Source organism: Acanthisitta chloris, unplaced genomic scaffold, assembly GCF_000695815.1.
Source record: "Acanthisitta chloris isolate BGI_N310 unplaced genomic scaffold, ASM69581v1 scaffold18699, whole genome shotgun sequence".
Classification (NCBI taxonomy): domain Eukaryota; kingdom Metazoa; phylum Chordata; class Aves; order Passeriformes; family Acanthisittidae; genus Acanthisitta; species Acanthisitta chloris.
The window spans coordinates 11,620-35,008 of NW_008692189.1; the positions used below are offsets into that span (position 1 = coordinate 11,620).

Below are 23,389 nucleotides of genomic sequence, written 5' to 3' on the forward strand. Positions count from 1 at the left end.
GCTCATGCCAGCATCTGGATTTTCTCATGAGAAGATCAGCTCCTGGTAGCCATTTGTTGTTTTAAGAGCACAGCCCTGGCAGGACGCGTGGCCAGCTCTGAGAGGGAGTGAAGGCATTGTAGTGAGGGGACTGAGGCCAGGGCCAGACGGTTTCACTCTACACAAGATGCTTTGCTACATCTCTTTATTTCATGTTTTGCTTCTAGCTGCTTTTCTTTTGCTTTTTGACACAGTGAGCTCGTCCCAGAGCTCTTCTGTTAGACTGCTGCGGATGCTCAATGTCACACCTGTGACTTCAGGGACACTGATTTCCAAGGTGTGCTTCTGTAGCAAAAGAGAGTTGCAGAAATAATATTGGCCTGTTTATTTTCTTCAGGGTGGATAGAACCTAATGTTCTGTCTCTTTCTGGCACCTGATTATTCCAGCATGTTTTAGTGGCATTAAATAGCCAACAGTAAGTGATGCAAAGGGCTGAGTTATGTGTGTTTGGGAATAATGAGGCAAAGGCATGGATCACTCCCTTTCTGCACAGACAGCGAGTGGCAGCCTTGCTGGTGTGTTCACAGGTAATTACTTCTGTAGTTCAGATAATTTTGGTGAATACTTATGCAGTGTATTTGATTTTCAGTCTCTGTTTTGCTGTGAAAGGAGACAGGAAATGTTTACCAGGCAGGCGTGCCTAGGTTGCTCTCTCATTTCTTACAAGCAAAACAAACCCACAGCTTGCTGACACCGAAACCATATGCTTCCTATTTTTGACAAATCAATTTTACAATACAGATAATCCTGGCTATGCATGAGAAGAGATATTTTGGATTATTTTGCTTTAATTCTTGCATTACGCTCTGCTTTTCACTGCCTGGAAAGTCTGTTTGTGGCTGTTTCTGAGCCCAGAGGTTGGGATGAATTATGAATTTATGGAGGACACTGCTCTTTAGTGTCTTTGCTTTGAGGACAGTTATTTGTCATGTGCAATGATCTGTTTGCTGTAGCTAGTGTCCTTCTGTGCTGCCAGACAGTAGCAGCAGGTTCAGAGACCTTTTGAACAGTGGATATCCTCTCAGTGTGAGGCCATGCTGAGAAACATGTTTGTATAAATCACCTCTTGCTTTACAAGAAGCTGCAGAAGTAGCTACAGGAACTTGAATCACAGAACCATAGAACCACAGGATGTTTTGGGTCGGAAGGGACTGTAAAACCCCTCGAGTTCCAGCCCCCCTGCCATGGGCAGGGACACCTTTCACTAGACCAGATTGTTCCAAGCCCCATCCAACCTGGCCTTGGACACTCCCAGGGATGGAGCAGCCGCAGCTGCTCTGGGCACCCTGTGCCAGTGCCTCAACACCCTCACAGAGAAGAAGTTCTTCCCAATATCCCATCTAATCTTGCCGCAGTGGAAAGCCATTCCCCCTTGTCCTGTCCCTGCAGCCCCTTGTCCGAAGTCCCTCTCCATCTTTCTTGGAGCCCCTTCCCTTTCTGGAAGGGGCTCTAAGTTCTCCCTGGAATTTTCTCTTCTCTAGGCTGAACACCCTCAGCACTCTTATGTCAGAGGTGCTCCAATCCTCTTATTAGGGAGTTTATTCAATTTTACAATTTTTCATTTTTTCATTTTTTGGGAGCTAACAATTACTGCAAACAAAGACCCAAACATGACATTTTCTAGATATTTATGAAAGAAATATAAATCAAGATGTAAATCTGGTAAGCACAAAGTGCAGTGTTTGTGTTTTTTCTTCAGACAGCAATGCAGCCTCAGACATCAGCCTGAGCTGAAAACAAAAATATAAATTCATTAATGAAAACAATGATAAAATTTTTTATTGTAGTAGATTTGGTCAGATAAACATGCCTGAAGAGTATTCAAAGGAGAAGTCTATATGGAACATGTGCTTATGTAAGTATGGAGATGGAAGCTTACTTAAACATGATTTTCTGGAGATGCAATGGCAAAATTAATCCAGCAGAAAAGTGAGTGCCATGGATAACCACAAAAACATAGACAGTTAATAAGGAGGGATGCTAGAGCTTGCAGGAAAGGTTTTCCAAATGAGAAGACCATTGCTGATAAAAATTAGGGCAAGTCTTATCCAGAGATGCTAAATCTCAGCTTGGATGAAATTCACAAAATTCATATACTGGCAAAAGTCCATCTGGGTATTTCGGTAGATGCATTTGTAAAACACAAAATGCAGCGACACATTTATCGTTTTGACTTCAGTGGGAAGAAATGGTGTTGAGAAGCTCTTAGAAGAAGAAATGGTGTTTCTCGTCTGGCCAAATGCAGGTCCGTGAAATTGTTGGTGAACTTTCAGCTCAGGTATAGAAGCTTTCAGACATGTAGCTCTCTCTTAAGCTGTCCTTAAGGGCAAGGATAGGGTAGGGTCAAAGCACTTGAACCAGCCACAGCTGAACATGTTACTCAGGATGGTCAATGCTGGATTAAATGAAATATGCCTTGAAAGAAAGGACCCGGTGCCAAATGATCTGTTCTTGAGAGAGCAGAGTCTGACTAATGAGTCCAGATATTCTGGCAAGTTTTCTGAACATCTCTACTGAGGCTGCTGTGGTGGCTCAGTAGGTGTGCTTTGAGTCAAATTCGGCTCTGAATTGCTTTCTGCATCTTGTGCAGATGCAAGTGTCACCAACAGAAACTCTAAGAATGTGATCCAGTCTCTAAAAATAGCCTTGAAAGTGTAAAATTCTAAATAAATAAATAAATAAATAAATATCTGTATCATATATGTAAAATCTATATTTTGCAGTTTAGGATCTTTCATGGTAAGTCACTGAGTGATTAAAATAGAAACCCACAGACTCATAATGCTTATCGAGAGTGAGGAGAAAAGTTGTCCAATGCATCCCCTGTGTTTTAGGAATGGGATGTGGGTGGGAAGGACAAGACATGAAGGGAAAACACCCTCTAGAAAGTATTTGTTCTCGTTGAGGCAAATTGGTGCCATAGTAAGAGACTGAAAGAAGTGGCAGAACAAACAGAAATAATCTGCATGGAATTAGAGAGGCATGGTTTTAAAAGCTAGTGCTTGGTACATATTTACTCAGTAGATTAGCCAAGTAATTGTCGCTGCGGCTTTTGTTTGGCCTTTTGCTGAGATTCCTTTGGGTTGGTTTTCCAGAGGCTGGGGTTGTGAGGGCAGTAGGTGGGAAGCCTGTCTGCTGCAGTGTGATCACAGGAGCTACACAGCAATTAATGACCAAGGGGGAGTTTTAGTATTAAAAATAAAATAGATGTATGTATACATTTCTCTGCCTCTCCCTGTGGTTTTGAAAGCCTCAGTTCCTTTCAGCCAAGCCAGACAGAGGTGCAGTGCTCTCAAAGGTAGGAAGTTTCTGCAGGATCCTGCCAAGATGCTACCAAGTAGTCTGAAGTGCTGAAATATATGATTAATCCATTAGATCATAGATGTGTAATGAATACTCCTGGCATGGAAGATGCCAGCCTAAGTATTGAATCCAACAAGGCAGGGGTCTGTAGGAAACCATACCACTCAGAAATCACTTTCTTTGTAGTGTTTTTAGTGTTTCAATGTTTAATATGTACCAATCTGAGCACATAATGTCTTTGCACTGGGCATCATGAGGGCAGTGGAGCTGCTGAATGGCACCGATGGGGACTGGCCATGGGCTGGTGCTCGGCAGAGCAGATAGCATTGATCACCGCAAGGTCTGGTATCCGTTTTGACCATTAACTAGGACTGATTTACCATGTGGTGGCACTAAAACCTCAGTGGACCTTCACTATAGGCTGTGGTGTTGCATTGTCTGGCTCTGTGTTTGCTCTGCAGGGCAGTGCAGCCGCCTCCTCCCGCCGCAGCTCGGCACACTCCAGATCGTTCACGGCAATGGCACAGACGTGGGGACTGTGGTCATGTTCCAGTGCTCTGCAGAGCACCAGCTGGAGGGACCAGGCATCATCACCTGCATTTGGAAAGAGAACAGCACCCAATGGACAGCTGGAGTGCCCTCCTGCAAGCGTAAGATTCTTCCCAAACCATTCACCATCCCTTTGGGCTGTGTTAAGTTCGTTTTGCCCTGCCTATCTCCTGCAACAATTAGGATTCATTCTAGACATTTGTGCAAAGAAATAGACAAATTCTTTTTTCTTCAAAGTTGTCCCACTGATGTTGTTCTGACATCAGTCATTATCATGACACAGAAAAGACTCAGTTGGATCCATCCCTGATCTCCCATCACTGGTACAGCTGCACACAGAATAACCGTGGCTCTAGCTGCAAGCTGTACTCTTCTTTAGAGAATGTATGGTTGTGATCAACTAATGTGCAAGCATATTTGCAAACCTCTAATCTCTTGGCAGTCTTTTCTGACAATGTTTTTGCTGTAAAGAAACACAGTGATACTCTTTGAACAATTCTGTGTTGTCTGTGGGCAGCCATATGGGAAAGTTACTGTATTGACAAATGGTGTTTGAAAGGCAACAACATTAACTACCTTCTGTGCTGTGATCCTGTATATTTGTTACAAGGTTGCTAGTAGTTTGACTACAAGTAGACCCAAGCAAAACTTGGTACCTCTGAGCTTTGAGCACCTCAGTCTGAGTCTCAGACCTTGTGCCATTTCAAATCCCTGGTGGATGGATGGTTCTTACAGACACTTTGTGCTCTCTCAACGCACTTAGCTGTTCTTACCTCTAGTTTGAGAGCTGCTATAAAAGAAGAATGAGATAAATCCTTCCCCCTAAGGCTGCAGAAATGCAATATTTTGTGTGGAGCTCAGCTGCACCATTTGTGATGCTGGTCATTGTGACATTAGGAGAACTAGATGAGTTTTGAAGCAGGACATGCTTAGTATTCCAAGTGAGTTGGCAGACACCTGCGTTAGCTGTTCCGTATCACAATCCCACTCCTCCTTTTGTCTGGATAACTCACTTCCAGCATCAGATCCCCGTGAACACTCAGTCCTGCAGGTCACTTCTTCCATCCCGCATCCTTCCCCTAGCAGAGGAAAACCTGTTTGCTGCCTGCCAAATAGGATGTAATTACATGGAACTGTTCTTGATCTGGGTCTTCTTTAAACCCATTTAGCCCTGTCAGTATTTGTTTTTGCAGCTCCAGTACTTGTTAATAAGGCTCTGCAGCTCATCTGCATTTGACCTGCCAACACAGTTGTGCTTTTTAACTACTGCAGTGCTAAAGGCAGTGTGTTTAGTTAATTGCAGCTGTGAAATACTAGTGAACATTTCATTAGTAACTTAGAAGATTTTTAAATAGTCCAGTTTTAGGCTTGCAGAGCTCTAAGTGGAACCTAGATACTCTGGTATCTTGACACATACTAATGTGAAAGTCCTTGCTGAGCATAAGTGTGAAGCAGGTAGGTTTCGGCATGGTTTAATGAAACTGTGAAAGATAAATTTGTGGAGTGATCTTAGAAATGTGTTTCTGTGTTTTCTTTGCTGCAGCCATATCAAAATACGAGACTTTTGGCTTTAGGGTCGCAGTGATTGCTTCCATCGTGAGCTGTGCTGTCATTCTGCTGATGTCCATGGCTTTCCTAACTTGCTGTCTGATCAAGTGTGTGAAGAAAAGTGAAAGGAGGAGGACTCAGAGGTATGTCAAGAAGAGATTTTAAAGCCAATGTAAGAGTGTACATCATGCAGACCCCACAACCGTGATAGCGGAGAGCTTCAAAGGATTTGCTGCTCACAGCACCACAGTGATGTTAATTACTTAAAGTCCCTAATTTCTAGGTCAGGCTTTAGGTATAAAAAACCTTAGAATTCCAGAGTATTTAAGCACCTGATGTCTGTTAATATCAGATAACCCCAGTGGGCCTGGGCAGAACTGGATTTACCTAGGATTATGCACAAGCTGAACACATAAGTCTTATTTTCTGGCCCAGCCTTTCTCTCCTCAAGTTATTGAAGATGGGTGGTGTTTCTTCTTCTTCTCCTTCTCTCTTTCCTTTTTTTCCTTTGCTTTCCTTGAGCACTGCTGGGAAAATTAATCTGCCCATGTCAAAGCCATCCAAGCCCTCACTGTCTGCAGACCATCCTTAGAGCTGTCACAGTGTGGTGCTGGAAAGATGGTGGATTTTGTCTTCTGGCTCACACCACAGGTTGGCAGGCAGGATTCTATACAGGAGCAGGAAGAAGTCGTATTTTCAATCCAGTTCATCATAAAAACTCAGTGTGGAGAGTGGCAGCAGGAGCACATCTGGCTCTAGGCTAAAGCTGAGCCGTTGTTGCTCACAAGGGCATCCACCCAACAGTCCCAGCTGCAGAAGGCTTTCCATGGACATTTTGTTTCCCTCTCACTTTTTCTGCTTGTTATTCCCACTGGTCCCTCCAATGGAGATGAGGGAGACTGGGGAAGACACCGGTGAAGGTTTCTGCACCAAGCTGTCTAGAGTTGCGTGCGAACTAGCTGGGGAGGGAAATTCTGTCATTTGAAATCTGAGTGTAGCCAAAATACAGATTTTCTGTTTCCCTTGAGAGGATTTTATGAGTCAAAAAATGAAAGCCCTTGGTGTCATTCATAATATTAGGTTTTCACTGATAGCATGAAATAAGTTTTGAAATGAAAGGGTTGATTGACACTTTTGGAATCATCACTTTTCTTTTTGATAAGACTATTCATATCAAAGCCCTTGTTTTTCATTTATTGTAAATGAAGTTTTGTCAAAATTAGCTGTTCACATGAGTTTGATGACTTGATATTTTTCTCTTAAAAAAGTAAAAGCCCTTCACACTGGACATCTTGACCTGGTTCTGTCATCAGGATGTAAAATGATTCCCTTTCCTGGGAGCTTCTCAGTTCCCTGCTGCCCTCCATGCTACCTTCCCTGTCTCCTGAAGGAGCTGCTCCATCACATCCACAACAGAGCCCTGCTCCAGGGGGGAACCTGGGGCACATTGTGTGGCTTGTCCCCTCTGTCAGAAAGAACTGATGTACAAGCTGTCCATGTCATGGGAGAAAGAGTAACACAGCCTTAAGTGAAACTTGCTAGACCCTGCAAGAGTGCCAGGGGCAGTGGCAGCATCTCTTTTAGTGATAGAGTGGATCAACTTCTGATGCACAAAGCATTAATCTGACTAAAAGCTGCAGGTTTGATAACTTAATACAAAGTGAGAACACCTGGAAGGGATTAGTGAAATAAGTGTCTCTTAGACCATCTCTGAAAGACAAGGCAGTCTGTACCTGTGGAGCAGGGAGGATGTGCACATCTTGCCTCTAGCTCTGAGGTATGCTTTGGCTTTTAGCTGGTCTACTGGAAGAGATCACCTCTGCCTACAAACCTGTCTTGCAAGCTGTCTAATGATCTTTGAAGTGACATCTTGTGTTTATAGAACCACAGAATCATTAAGGTTGGAAAAGACCCTTAAGATCATCAGGTCCAACTGTCAATCCAGCACCTCCACCATGTTCAGCACTAAACCATGTCCCCAAGTGCCACATTCACATGTTTTTTGGAAGCAAAAAGGACAAAGTCTCCTGAAAGTCCTTCTACCACTCAGTCTCCTTGCAGACTTTGTCCCAGTGAGTAAGCATGGCTGCTGTTTTCTTTGGAAGAAGCAGGACTGAATCTTGAGAGGACAGAAATATCCCCCAAATCAGCATTGCCAGCCTCACAATTTAAACTTGTCCCATCAGCTTTTCCATGATTCTGTGAATCTTAGACTTCTTTTAAAAACAAGAAAAGATATTGTGATTTGTTTGTTTCTTGCCCCAGAGCTGTAGAAAGCAGAATGAAAAGTGCCTTGACTGCTTCCAAAAGGGAATCCGGAAGACAAGGGAATACATCTTACTCTTAACAAAATCAGCATTACCTATCTCCTTCATTTTTAAGTCAATTAATTTTTTTCAACCTGTCTGGTGATTTTGGAACTCTTAAGAATGGCAGTGCTGCAAAAATTCCCAGAAAATTCTTTTTTTTTGCCCTGAAATAATTTATTCCATAAAATGGGGATGGCCTGTAGTCTTTTCACACACAACAGGATGTGGCCTGACGTGCGTCACTGATGAAGGTCCATGAGAACACAACATCCCACCTTAAGTGACTTTTCCTATTACCCATAGTCTCAAAATCCACTGAATCAAATCGATGCAATTATTGGGGTTTTGTTCCTTTGAACGATTCACAGGTGCTCATAAGAAAATAGCTCTTTTGTTTGTTTGTTTGTTTGGATTTGAGGAATGCTGGACAATACTTAACACTATATTACAGAATAATATTTATGCTGTTTAAGAACTCCCCACCTTATTTAAATCTCTAGAGATTTGGCTTACATGTGAAGTTCAGCATGTGCTTAAGTGATGTTTTCAGTAAACCTGGAATTAGACTTGAGCTCTAGAGAGTTGGGGCTGTGCTCAGATAAAAGCTGAGCCATACAGATGTATATCATGAAAGTGCATTCTACCCCTTGCTGTGTTCACAGAGATATGCAGCTCTGGTACCAGCTGAGGACTGAAGAACTAGAGCACATGCAAGCTGCTTACTTTGGTTTTAAGGGAAGAAACAATAACAACAACAATAAGAAACTCAGGAATAAATCTGCATTTGATGATGTGACTAACATGGCATATGATAACCAAGGCTTCTACAGGTAAGGCTGTTAAAATATAGTCAGTTTGAATGAGTTTGTGGAACAAATTTTAGAAGGAGGATTCCTTGAAATTGCATTTTAAAGTGAGGCCCCTGGAGAGGACATGATGCCAGTGGGTTGTCAGGGCTTGTCCTTGAACTTGCCTGTCTTGAGAGGAATTAGTGTTGCCAAAAGGTGAGACAGCAGAGGATTGAGCGTGACCTCCTCCCTTGCAGCTTCTTCCTTTCCTCCCCAGCAGTGCCTGGCTGAGCCTGGTCTGCAGGGGAGGTTGCATCAGATTAGCTGGAGAGAGGTTTTTAATTGGCTTTGTTAAACTGATGCTAAACTGCAGCAGGGAAGAGCTCTGTCTTGGTTAGTGGGATCAAGGTGCAGCTTGCCTAAGAGCCTTAGGAGCAGAGGCAGCCCAGGACACCTGGGGCAGCAGGACAGCTCAAGGTGAGAACCAAGCATTGCTGTTCATCCCACAGTGACCAGGAAAGCTCCCCTGAGAACTGTCTGCTCATCAGGGGGTGAAGGGCGAGCACAACAGGATCCTTATCCCCAAGGCAACGAGAATTTCAGTGTGGGAGTCCTGACCCTCAGATATCCCAAAGACATGTCCCCTCTGAAATAAAGTGCATGAGGTACCGTGGATCCATGGACAGAGGGCACAGGTGTTCTTTGTGCTAGTTCAAAATCACCTCTTAGTGTAACTATGGTGGTGCCAACAGAAGAAAAACAGAAGAATGAGTATGTGTTAAAATCTTATTCCTGTGTTCTAATACCATTCACATAAACACATGCCATTGTGTCTTTTACTTCCTCTGGGTTCTGTTTTGTCATTGTGTGTGATAATATACAGACCTATTTTGTTTTTAATTCACTGCTTCACCTGTACAGCTTTCCTGTACAGCAGTGTCTGTGATTTCTAGTGCTTACCTGCAGAAAACAATTTTATGTGGCTTATAAACCTGTTCCCATGTCACAGTGCAGCTGAAAATCATGTTCAAATGGAGCACTGCACAAAGGTCTGATGGCTGCTTAATCAATTTCTGGCTTTGGGTGACTTCAGAAAGACGTATAAAGCTAATTAAATGCTGGTTATAACCTGAACAATTGTTAGAAGACTCAGGATGCCATTTTTAATTTTAGGTAACTTCAATCTGCTACAATGTTAATGTTTTGTATAAGTGTAATCTGCTTTCAAAATAGCATGGATAAACTTCTAAAGGGTTGTAAGCAGAGGTGAATGCACTGCTGGGATCTCGAGCTCCTTCTGTGTCCTTACCTGCACCACTCCAGAGTAGAGGCTTGTAGTTACTGAATTCTGCACACCTTTTCTTACCTGAGGGCAGCAGGGAATATACCATTCCTCTGGATAAGCAGCTTATCTGGGGCCAGAAATCAACAAGCTTATTAGCTCTTTAGAAACTGAGTGATGTAAATACCACAGTGGGGAATGGCAGAGGCAGGAGGAGGAAAGTCTGCGAGCTCTGTTTTTCCTAGGTTGAGCAATACACATCCTGGTGCTCATACCTGCCTCTTGGTGCAGGAGGTCCACAAGATCTGCTTTATCTTCACCATGCAGAGGTGATGGGATCCTAGATAATCACTAGCCAGAGCTAAAACCAGCTAGGAGAGCAGGTGTATCAGCCTGTGCACCCTGAGCAAAAAGCCTTATTGTTTTCACACATAGAGAGTAGGCACTGCTTCTAATCAGAGATGGAAACGGCATCAAAGGTCATACTGAATAAAGCTGTCCTGGAATTGCTTTCAGAACAGGTGTGACCTTTCCTTCCTTGTTCCCTCTCTTCACTCAAATATGAGCTATTTAATCAAGGTTAGTAAAAGATGCTGATTTCTACTCTTTAATTCTGTTAAATGAATATGTGTTCAGGATGAGCTGTGGGAATTCTGCTCACAGATCTCAGGAACACAACAAATGACTTGTCAGCTCTTTTCACTTGCAAGGCTTATTTTTTGTTTGTAGCAGATTGTACTAAGTTTTCTCATCCTGTGCTTACCCAGCTTACTGGAAAGAGCAGGAGAGTGTAGGCAAATCCCTGGGGAAGTGCAAACATGAAGCTGGGTTATGCTGGGAAGACTGGTGTGAAAGGACATGTTCTCTACCTGGGTGATTTCTGCAGCATTGTTCTCTCTTGAACATGTGGACATGTTGGCAGCCTGTACCTGGAGGAAATCTCTAACCCTGGGGGCATTGCTGTAGTGGTAGAATTGTTACACCAATGATTGTCCAAAGAAATAAATACAGGCACATGGCATGGTTGGGCAAAAGCTGTAAAACTGAGGGCAGGTGATCCCAAAGGAAAAATTCCATATATTGCTGCATGTCCATGGTAAAAAAAAAGCGAAAAGATAATTTAACTAAGGCTCCTCAAGTAAGGTTCAGACTTGACATCAGGAAGCATTTGTATACCAAGAGGGTGGTCAGACCCTGGAACAAGCTTTCTGGAAATGGGAAAGGTGTTCAGTGCCCCAAACTGTCAGTGTTCAAGAGGCATTTGGACAATGCCCTTAATAATGTGCTGATTTTTGGTCAGCCCTGAAGGGCTCAGGCAGTTGGACTAGATGATCCCTGTGGGTCCCTTCCAACTCAAATATGTCAGTCTAGACTGATCTAGTCTAGTGTCATCTACTCTACTCTATCCTGCCCTATCCTGTCCTGCCCTATCCTGTTCTTGTGTTAATGTTTAAGACCTTTAGAGGAATCATGCAATGCATCACTAGACCTCTGAGCAAATCAACAATCCTACTTGGTTTTCCTAGTCAGAAACTGTCCTAAGGAGCACAGGAGGTGAATTGTTTCCTCCCTGTTTATTTCAGGGCTGTGGTAGCTGCTGTTCTCTGTGATCCAGCCATGGGAAGTGGCTCTGCAACCCACTTAGGAGGGGAGGCTGAGCTCAGTAGTGCCCTTGTCTGAGAAAGGAGTGGGTGGAGACCTGGCAATTTCAGTCATTTTTATGAGAGCATTTCCTTTGCTTAACTAAAACTGTTCTGCTGCTTCTTGTAGCATATGAAGTATCTGGAAGAGTGAGAACTCCTCCACCCTCGAAGAAGACCCTCTTGAGTATATCTTAGCTTATTTTTGACTAGATAAGAATGTAGGTCATGCTGCTTTTCAGACTTAATTGAAACAGAGATTAACATTTTGATTCACCACTTTAAGGAGCGATAAAATAAAAAGCCAATTCTTTCAGGTAAGGCAAGATAAAACAAAACAAAAAGACCATTCATTTAGGCAGGTAAGATACTTGGTACGGTTTACAGAGAAATTTAGGATTAAAAAACTCTCAGCAGTTAAAGCTGTACCTTAGTATGCTGATGAGATAATTTTGGCTGCAATGAGGTGACCTGATGTGAATGCAGAATGCTGATGTATAGAAGTTATAAATAATGGAGAAGCCCAGCTGTTGGACAGCAGAGGCTCCAGTGTGCTGTTCTGGACCTGTCTGCCACAAAATGAGAGCTTTTTCCCCATGTGTTTGAAGCATAGAACAAATGTGATGAATATGTAGTTTTGCAGGCAAACATTGAATTTCAGTGGCAACTACTCTAATTATAATGAGTCCCATTATGGCTTCTTGGCTGCTTGAACAAATTGCTTTAAAATGCTGAGAAATACTTGTACAAATACCTGGGATCATTAACTACAGGGTGCAGTCACTGCTGATGCCACCTCTTTCATTTGGATGAAAGGAATCATAATGAGGATGAACATACCAATTTTTAGCAGAAAGTCTTATATGCAGGATCTGCAAGTATTTACAGGGTATTTGCTGGTTTATAATGCTTAAAGAGCTAAATAATGTTGAGCAGGGAAAGACAAGTTACAGGTCATGGGGCTGCTGGGAGGGAGGTGTTTCCCTAACGTTGCTTCTCAGAAGTTCGGAGCAGCCAGCAGAGATAGCAGATTGCTCTGTGGTGCAGAGGTTTGAGCCAGATTAGCTGAGAAAAGGGTCTGTGTCTATGCGAGTGAGATTAGCTGCAGCTCTGGGCCACATAGTTAGAGGAGAGCAATATCTGTGCACCTCCAGAGCAGCCCCCAGGAGGATTGCTGGGCAGAGGGCTCATGGGGATGTGTTGGGAACAGCTCTCACAGCCTGACTGCAGAAGGTACTATGGTATTTTTGAGTCAGTTATTTTCTGATGAAGAATAATACCTCACCCTGCAGTAATTCTTCTCTGGAATAATTACTTGGGCACTCACCACCCAAGAGGCACCCAAGGCCTTTTCCATCCCAGCAAACAACCATGGGGGTGAGCTTAGATGAGGCAGCTGTCCGAGTGGGCAGATTGTCCTCTGCCCTCTGACAGGCACAGGGTAAAACAGCAATAAAGAGGAACTTAAAGGCAGCTGTCCTTCCTCTGTGCCAGCTGCTGGTAGTGTTTGAGAGATGGAAGTGAAAGTCACTGAGACATGAAACTAAAGAAACTGGTGTCAAAAAGAAGAGTGAGGTAACCCTAATGCTGGTGGGGGCTATGCTCACCCAGTGCTGTGGGTCAGCTGTAGCTGGTCCCCAGGTGAATGTATTCCAACGCTTGACAACCCTTTCTGTGAAGAAAATCTTCCTAATATCCAGTCTAAAACTCTTCTCTTACAAACTGCCTTCTGGTTTTCTGCAAGCAGGCAAAGCTTCACAGCAAACCACTGCAACAGCCTCAGCAGAGCTGCTGCTCTAGGAAAGCAGTTTTCAAATACAGGGTGAGGGAATGCAAATAAGCAATTGCTCTGATGAACACTGTTGCCACTTTTTAAATCTGTGAGAAATTATCCTGCTGTAATGTACATCAATTAAATGTTAAGCCTCCATGCAGGGAGGGAGCTGTCTTGAGCTTATTTATGTAGTTTGTATGTTTTCACTTGTTCTCTAAGTGTAAGCCATCAGTTCCATAAAATACAGAGGAATATGCAGCAGAAGTGGGAGCCTGAATCTGTTTGGAACCACTGGCTGGCAAAATATGCACAGTCTAGTGTAACACTGTGAGAGCAAACAGCAAACCCTTCTGGCATGCAGAGGCACTAAAGAACTAGGCACTCCACTGTTGTATCATGTTTACACATCAGCATGTGTAGAAGATAGCTGTCCCAGGAGAACACAGATAACCAGCAAAAAGAAAACACGGAGAGCTCATTTCAGTTTGCATCAACTTCCTAATGATGGTAAGAAATAGCCACACCTTGGGAAGCTTCTGTTGCTACAGTTTTTCGGCATAATAGTTCTGTAACCTGTCCTGGAATAGATATACCCTTAACTCGAGAATGTGCTGGTTTCTTGTAAGGGAGAATTGATGATCCAACATTTTCCGCACTCAGGGAGAACTGAATCTAGCTGTAGACTGACTCTTTTTTATCCTCTGTCAGCTAAGATGGCAACAAAAAAGAAACCAGTCCAGCTCAAAAATACATCTAAAGAGCAGCAATGAAATTTGGTATAGTTTTTCATCTAGTGTGGAAGCATTTGGAAGAAGTTGTGCATTCAGAATTTGAACTGTTTAGAGGTGAATTATTTTACACAGCTCTAGGCCAAGTTATAAAACATTCTCTATGAAGTAGCTGATCTGACCACAGGAGTGAGTCAAATGGAAAAGCCCTTGTCTTGCTAGGTTTAAAGTCCTCCTTTCAGCTCTCCACACAGCTGGAGCATATTACCAAGGAGAAACAATCTCTTCTGCAGAGAAACAGGCTAGTATGTTCTCCCACAGAAGATATTTTTAGTAGCTGAAATTTTTGTACCAGAGCCCTCTCTGACTACAAGATGCTTTAGCAGTGTACCTGGCAAAAAGCAAATAAGGACAATCCAACAACAAAGAATTCCAAGTGAAAAGGTTTTGCAGAAAAACCCAAAGCCAGTGTGCTCTTATGAGAGCTCAGCATCTTTAGTCAGTCCAAAAAGTCACATACAGGATTGGTGAGATTGGCTCATGGCTGTGGTCTCTGCAGTAAAATGAAATGTGTTTTCCTTTTCTCTTTGATTTAGTGGCCACAATGCTGGAAATTTTCCACTATCTTCTGTAAGGGGTTGCAAGGAAGGCACAAATCAGAAATGTGTGTTGCTTTAAAAAATGTTGATGTCTGCCCAGGCTTGCTGAGGAGCACAGCTGTGAGCCAAGGGACCTTCTAGAAGCATGGACAAGATGGGATGTGACACGTGGCCACATTCCTGCCTTGCCCTCTGTCCCCTTGAGTGCACTTTCCCAGCTCCTTGCCTTCTGAACACCTAAGTAGGAGAGATTAAAAAGCTGAAGGATCTGATGCCTTCCTGCTAGCAGGATAGTGTGGTGTGGATTTACTGCAGTGAAAACACTTCTCCAACATTTGAAAAAAATACCCAGGTTGTAAGACAAGCTGCTGAAAAGCATAATTAGAACAAGGAAAATGCACCAGGACACCTGGAATGACTGCCAGGAGATGCACCAGTGGGAGAATTAAGGGGGCAAATCACCTACAACAGTGAGAGTACAAGACTGTCCTGGAGAAACCAATCTCTTGAGGTGCTTTTGAAAGCCTCATTGTCATCAGAGAGCCTAGCCCTCTGTTCCCTCTGGAAGAGCCATGCATTTTTCTGTTATGATCCGTGTTTGCTTGCAAGCTGGGGCATGCAGAGCAGTGCCCAAGGCTGTGGACACATGCAGGACCTTTGGCACAGCATCCTTGAATGTCTGTGACTGACTGTGAGTGTGTCCCCCTGCTCACCTACAATTGCAGTGAGGCACCTGTCACTGCTCTCAGGGCACAGGAAGGGGTGCAAGACCCCTCATCACTGTGGGATTTAATACTGCACCACATAAAGCACCCAGTGAAAAGGCTGCAAAGGGCAAATGACCTGTTTGATACAATTGTATGGAATGAACATGGTTCCCTACATGAGATGTTTGATTGTGTGGCACTGAGGACCAGAGGGGAGGAGACCAAGCACAGGAGAGGGACAGATTTCTTTTCCAGGCTTTTCCCTGAGACTTCTTGAGCTTCTCTGTTCATGGAGCTGTTAATTTATTTTCTTCTACTTTGTTTTTCCTGTGCTCTGTGTTCCCCACTGCCACCTTTCAGAGACTAAAATCTCCCCAGTACGGTTTGACATGCAGGTTTCAAAGAAAGCTGTGGCAGGGGAAGTGAGCTGTGGTTTCACATTGGGGCCCTGTCAGAAGGGCTAGGATATCTGGCTGCTAAATTACACCCATTTCTGAATTTCGATCTTAATTGTCATTGCAACGAGTGTGGAGGGGGTGTGCACAGCAACATGTGCTTTCAATAGAACTGCTATTATTGTTTTCCTAATGCTTCCATGATTACCCCAGAGTCTTGTACAAAGCCACCAGACATGCAGCAACAAAAAAAATCCCCTCCCATCCTCCAGTATAAAATCTGTTTTCAGAGGCAGTGCCAGCACTGAGCAGCTTTCTGGCGGCCCTGATGCTCTGGGTTCTCACACGTCTCGGATGTCCCATTAACAGCATCTTCCCTCCAGCAAGGAACAGCTCTCAAGTCACACAAAGCAAAATTCTTGTGAATTCTCTAAACCCCTTTGACAAATGCCATGCTGGTTGTTCTCCAGATGGAAGCTCTGAATTTATCTATCAGATAAAGACTGTCCTTGTCAAATGTATCATGCACCTAGCCTAGCTGCACAGCATCCAGCACCCTGGGGTGGGTTTGCATTGCCAGATAAGGGTACAGGGAGGACTTCTAATCCTCTTACCATGATATTTTGAAGTAGCCCAGCTGGGAACTGGAGTTAAGGAAAGTTGAAGTGCTTGGAAAAACAGTTACACTTATTCAGGACAAAGTACAGAGCTCCAGAGGATGAAGTGCAAACTGAAGGCTGTGTCGGACTGAAGGCTATGCACACAGAGCAGAGCCCACTGTGTGCACAGTTATCTGTCCCTTGGCAACACTGCTGCCCTCTTAATAGCTCTTCTCATCCTCTGCTGAGGTGGAACCCCACTGGCTTCACCATCCCTCTGATGTCCACAGGATTCAATGTACTGCAGGAAAGGGAGGGTGCCCACTGTCACCTCATCCTATGCTTATAGAATCATGGAATCACAGAATGGGTTGGTTTGGAAGGGACCTTAAGGACTATCTCATTCTAACCCCCTGCCATGGGCAGGGACACCTTCCACTAGACCAGGTTGCTTGCAAGCCCCGTCCAACCCATCTTTGAACACTTCCAGGGATGGGGCAGCCACAGTTTCTCTGGGTGGCCTGTGCCAGTGGCAGTCAATGGAAGCGTAATAGTTCCCAAAATGGGAGGAAGGGGTTGCTAAGCCAGTACTGTTGTCCTCCAAATACAGTTTTAGCCAGTTTGGCTTTCTGAGTTGGTGGTGGACTGTGAGGAATCACAGAGTTTAACAATATGGAGCTTTCTAGGGGAAAACATCAGAGTGGAATGAATTCTGCCCAGGTGAACTGAATTTATTGCACCATAACCAGAATAGCTAGATATGAGCTGTAATAGTGGCAGGGTGATTTGCAAAGGCTGTGGCTGCTCCATGCAAAACTTTATCCCAGTTCTCCCTGTACATGCTGCTTTGATTTGATTTTTATTTTGTGACAATTGACTACCACCTCAATAACATAGAACTGAGTTCTTCATACTATTAAAAAACAAATAAATAAATGCACAACAGTAAGTATCTCATAAGATTTTCTTTCAGTAGTGAGGCCTGCAGCATTACTCCATGTGGTTTCTGTTCCCTGATGGCAGGTCACAGGGATGCTCAGACAGGTGTTCTGGTGCCCAGCACAAAGACCCTTGAGGGCCTATTGAGGCTCCAAGATTACAAAGCAGAGTTAAAACAGTACAGGTCAGTACAAAGTGGGTGAAGTTACCAGGCTGGTGTTTTGAGAAATAGATGAGTTTGTTGTTGTCTGAATTACAGGGGGGTACATTCTGCTCGTCTGAGCACCTCCGTGATGAGTATGTGCAGACTATGCTGATCTAGTGTCTTCTCATCAGTGCAGTGTTTTAAGAAGCCTTTACACTATTTGACTGTAGTTCATACCCCAACTAATTTTGTAGTACACCTTTCAGTAATGAGCAAGATTTATTCTCCTTTACAGGAGAGATGTAATTGCAGTATACCTACCCTGTACCAGGACAGAGAGACTTCAGTTATTTGCATTTATTTTCTGTTGTTCCCCTGCGGTTCCTCTGTGTATGCACATTTCATGTGTGAGCATTTCTGCTGGCTTCTGCAGCTGGTAATTGCAGAACACAGCTTCTGCTTCCTGACTGGCTTTTCATGTATGACAGTGTAAGACCATGCTGTCCTGGCCGTGGGTGTGCAGGCTGCTGCCTTCAGAGGCCCACACCAAGGGTTCAGAGGAAGCTGGAGGAGCCACGTGAGCTGGCTCACCTGCAGTGAATGTGGGGCAGGCAAGCTCAGCCTCCACCCTGCCTGTACTAGCTGCTGTACAATAGGTGATGTTTTACAAAAGCCCCACACATTCAGGCTACAGTAATTTGGCATGGACCCCAAAGGGCTGTGTCTTACCTGCCTCTGGTTCACAGACCATGTGCATAAAGACTGCTGCATCTGTCATGCTTCTTGCAGCAGAGTTCAAGAACAAGCTGATCCTATCCCTCTGTGCTCCTGAATGAGGTGTGTGTAGTTTACTGAGCATCTTTTCAACCACTCTACCATCTCCATCTGCCACTGCTGCTGCTCTGCCCACACCATCCACTGCTGGAGTGTTGCTCTCCGGGCAGTTGCCTGTGCTGCCTTCCCCCAGAGCTGGGCAAACCTTCTCTTCTTGGTGGGCAAAAGTGGGGAATGTGATCCATCAGTGACTGCCAGTGCTGCAAACAGAGTCTCAGCCCCTTCAGAGAGGGCCCAGGGGTAGCCAGGGCAAGCAGCCAAAGGCCCCGATGTGGCTGCACTGCATCGGCATAGCTGGCAGCTCTGCAAGTAACACCTCAAGTCCCACTGAGCACAGCTGGCTCTTGTGCTCCCATCAGTGCTCCACTGACCAAGCGAGGATGTTCCTTCTGCACCAGGCTCAGCCTTCAAGTGTTCTCAGTAGCATTTGCCAGATAGTATAGCACTACATTGAAGCTGGGGACTCATTTGATGGCAAACAAACAAATAACATCTGCCCCAACCCCAAATAAAACTAACCTCACAAGTCTTTTCAAGGTCTGCATCAGCTTCTACAGGGCCACAATTATTTACCCCACTGCTGCTAACTGGTTTTAATGCTGGGAGAAGTGAATCCTTATGTTACAGCACAAGTCATTTGCAAAACGCTTGATGTGCAAATAAAACATATTAGGAAGTTCTGTATCCTCACCAGAGCTCATAAAACAGAAATAATTTTTCCCTTTGTGCTTACAGGTTCCAGGAGGAGTGGTCTCGGGACACTGTAGCTCTTGGGTGTTGCAAAGACAGTGATCACCTGCCAAAGCTGGGCAAGAGCAGCAGTGCACCTGGGACACATGGTGTGCCAGGACACAACACTGCGCTGCAGACGGGGAATGCAATACACGTCGTGGAAGTCTATGGACATAAGGATAATTACAACAAATCGAGCTGCCAGATCCCTGGATAGCTGGTGCTGAAACACAACTGCTCCTCTGGACCAAAATGAAATTTGGATAGAAATATGTGCCTTAAAGACAACATAGGAAGTTCATTATTCGTATGAATTTGAGCGTTTTCTGTGTACCAAGAAGGTTATTTACCAGAAATGCTTCAAGGTCTGATACAAGTAAAGAAAGGAATGTTGGGGCTGGCAGTCCTGAGCTGTTCTCTGTGGTTTGCTGAGCACTATGACCGTAGCAAAAGCATAATGTCTTTCTGTACAGCTAGAGAGAGATGGTCGCCAGTTTGCATATTTGCCTCATACAAAATCGCTGATGATAGTTACATACTCCTGAGATTCCAACCTTCTCCAAACCAGTGGGTTTTGTAAGCATTTCAGAATGAAAAGTCCCCCATATTTTTACTGAGTAGTGTGATAGAACTACAATAAAATTTTGTTTTTCATTAAATGCCTCATTGTTTTGTATCAGGAAGGTCTCCTTTAAATCATCTGGCATGCCAGGCCAACCTGATGCAAGGGACAGCAAAAATCTAATACAGCTGCCTCAGGAAATCTGAGGACATTGAAAACCAGAGTGGAAAAAGTCAGAAAAATGGAAATGTGGCAGATGACTGAGGTTCAGCACAAAAAGAGGGGAGTGGAGCTGTTCAGAAAAGTAAAGAGTAAATGTGAGTCACTGCAAGCACAGGAAATAAAACAAGAGAAAATACAGTGGAAGAAACAGAGAGGTAAAACTCCAGGTAAGGTATTATTTGGGAAAAGCCAAAACAGACCCAGAGATGGCAATCACTTAGTGTTTAATTTGGATCAGACATCGCTGGAAAGTTCACTGGTTATTGCAATTAATTTTAATGCAGGACTAGGGTTGCAGCATAAAAAAAAATAAGAAAAAGAAAGAAGAAGATCACAAATGCTAAGATAAATTTCATTCCATGATGAAATTCATCCTAAAACACTAGTAATTAGCTAAGCAATGGTTGAACAACATTGATACAGCTCCAAGAAACTGTGAAGGGACAAGAGAGGTCTTAGAAAGTGGGAAAAGGCAAATCTAACTTTAAGAAGGGGAGAGAAGAGAACCTCAAGGAGTACCAGAATGAAGACTCTTCTCTGATTCCCAGAAAGTGTAGGACAAATGATTAGACAATCCCTTTGCAAAGAAGGCACATCTCAACCTAGGATTAAACAGAGTTGTAGGGAGCTGTTCTGTCCTACTGGCAATATCATGCCTGATGTACACATGTGAAAGGCAGCCCAATTATCCTTGATCCTACCCCTCTGCAGTTCCTTTGAATTTCTTTCCTCTTCCCCATCTCTACGATGATGTTAACTAGATTGCATGACTTAGCTCCCTGGTGTTCTTATTTTATCATGTGGCTTTGAAATGCAATAATATGATTGCAAGTGAAACAAATTCCCTTGCTGGATGTCCAGCTCAGCCCACTGAGTGAGCAGGAAGCCCAGCTATGCTGGTCTACAGATGAGGCCAAGCTGAGCAATGTTGGATGGAGGAAAGTACATCCTTGAGATGACAGGGATGCTGGCAGCTGTGGGAAGCTCCAGAGAAAGCAGGAAAATTCACTGTCCCTGTGCCAGAGCACTGAATGACGATAATTTGTTTAGGTGTCTAACGCAAGAGGCAGCAAAGTTACACCAAGATAAGGAAGCAACACCCAAACTTTATGTAAGATTTGTGCCTTAGCTCCCTCTGGGACTGTGCTTAGTTCTGATGGCTGCACCCCCTGGAGTTGGCTTTATTGCTCATGTAAACATGATTTATTGTCAGAAGGGAAATAAGTGCTGTGCGGGAAGGAGACAAAAGCAGCTGAGAATCTAAAATAGACATTTAAAACTTCATATTTATTATGCTAACCCTTAAATATTTGCCAGCCAATGGTTCCAAACAGATTCAGGCTCCCACTTCTGCTACAGAACACTGGCATCTTCCTCTGCATTTTATGGAACTGATGGGTTACACTTAGAGAACAAGTGAAAACATACAAACTACATAAACCAGCTCAAGACAGCTCCTTCCCTGCATTGGAGGCTTAACATTTAGTTGATGTGCATTACAGCAGGACAGGACAATTCTTCACGGACTTAAAAAGTGGCAACAGTGTTCATCAGAGCAATTGCTTATTTGCATTCCCTCACCCTGTATTTGAAAACTGCTTTCCTAGAGCAGCAGCTCTGCTGAGGCAGTTGCACTGGTTTGCTGTGAAGCTTTGCCTGCTTGCAGAAAACCAGAAGGCAGTTTGTAAGATCTATAAATTTTGGAGAGGTTTAGACTGGATATTAGGAAAATTTTCTTCACAGGAAGGCTTGTCCAGCCCTGGCACAGGCTGCCCAGGGCAGTGGTGGAATCACCATCCTTCAAAGCGTTCAAAAAATGTGTGGATGTGGCATGCTGTTCAGTGGTGAACATGGTGGTAGTGGCCAGGTTGATAGTTGGACTTGGTGATCTTAGAGGTCTTTTCCAACCATAACGATTTTATTATTCTACGATTTTATGCTAAATACTAAACAGGGAATGGCTTTGAAGGCAGCTGACATGCTATTTGCTCTAGGAGGGCTCTAGGAGGGTATCCTTTTAAACAAAAACCCATTCTTTGAGACAAAGGGAAGAATGCATTTGCCATGCTGGAAACCTGGTGTGCCTGAACCTGTGCAGTGCCCAGTGCTCTGTGTAGGAACACCCTTGGCCCTGTCCCTGCAGCAGTGAGTCTCTGATACTTGTGGGATATCAGAGTATAGTGTTGTCAGATCATGTGATTTTTGTCACAAGTCTCATGATATTTCTCATTTTCTTAATCCACTAATGGATACATGATACATTTGGCTGAATATGTGAAAATCACAGCTTCTGGTTAAAAATCAGTGTCTCGCAATTGTATTTGAAGGGAGAATCTCAGTCATGAAGTGTCAAACAACAGAAAGTAAGACACATCTCTATAGTTTCGTTGATGGCTATGACATGGTTTGGGGGAGGTCTGGCTTGTGACTCACAAATACTTGAAGCTGTCAAATGTATGTATGACCTGACATGTTTTCTGTGGTTGAAAGAAAGGGAAATGCTACATTTTGATCTGGATGGAGCAGTGAAGCTTGAAAGGGATGCCAGAGTATCTACCACAGAGTTAACATTGCTTTCATGGCACCTTGTACCTAGATTTTTGGCCATGCAGGCTTTCTCCTGGACCCCTGCCCCTTAGGTATTATCCTGGAAGTCTCTAAAGATGCTGTGCTCCTCGGCACACTCTGCTGCTCTCAGTCTATCTTTGGATTATGGGATGGTATTGCTCAAAGTTTCCATGAGAAGCCCAGGACCCAGAAAAGAGGCAGAACTATGAACCTCATGCAACATGACGACCTGCAGAATGTGGCCAATGACACAGGTCTGAAATGACACAGGAACACAGAAGCCCTCTGACATCACTGTAAGAAGAGGATCTAAGTGACTGATGGTTTGAGGTGGAGAGGACGTAGACATCTCTAACAAGTTTTCTTCCAAAGCATCCCAGTCATCAGTGATGTCCTGGAAGTAACTAAATGAATCTGCTCTCACTTATTGTCAGATGTAAACAGCTTTTGCAACTATTTATTTTTTTCAACAATGTCATGCAGCAGAAATTTTTAATAACTTTAATTATATGTCACATTTTAATAAACTCCTGCTGTGGGGTGGAGCAGTGCCTTTCCAATTTAGAGTGGTATTTGGAGTTACACTTCATACTACATGGTTGTGAAATCTGACCAAATCCTCCCCCCTCAAATGATACATGGAACCTCTTGTTTATTCCTTCAGCAACCTGAGCAGGTGATATTTTCTACTTATTTTTAAGGAGTATTTCGAAGAAACAGATGATTGACAGAGCCAGCTTTGAAAGGCTCTTGTGCAACTATTCCACAAGCAATAGCCATTTCTGTTGTCACTGTACGCTGAGCGTATCAGCTGGTGGGAACACCTGGTAGTCCCCAGCACATGGAGATGTTTCAGAAGCCAGTCTCCATTCCTGGTACCTAATGCTCCTTCAGTGATGGAAACATGAAACTCCTCTGGCACAGCAGTGAGTGAGGCAAGGAAAGTTCATCTGGTGTAAAGCAGAGTAGAAGCTGCTTGTTCCCTGGATCCCTGATGCTGTACTTCAGCATGTGTTTTAAGGTCATGTGTTTCAAGGTCAAGAAGAGATGGAAATGCTCACAGTAGTGTTTCCCACGGGATGTATTTGTATCTATGAGCTGGAGTTTGCAGTGGCTTCTAACCCTT

The 23,389-nt window shown here is 43.8% G+C and overlaps 1 protein-coding gene across 1 annotated transcript; it reads left to right on the plus strand.

The window, feature by feature from the left end:
• Window positions 1-649: 649 nt before the first annotated feature.
• On the plus strand, window positions 650-19,128 carry SUSD3 (sushi domain containing 3; the record flags this gene model as incomplete). The annotated part of the gene is made up of 5 exons (XM_009082567.1): window positions 650-674; window positions 3,805-3,993; window positions 5,436-5,583; window positions 8,412-8,579; window positions 18,915-19,128. Coding segments are annotated over 5 exons (744 nt in total), but the record flags the coding sequence as incomplete, so codon positions are not given.
• Window positions 19,129-23,389: the final 4,261 nt, after the last annotated feature.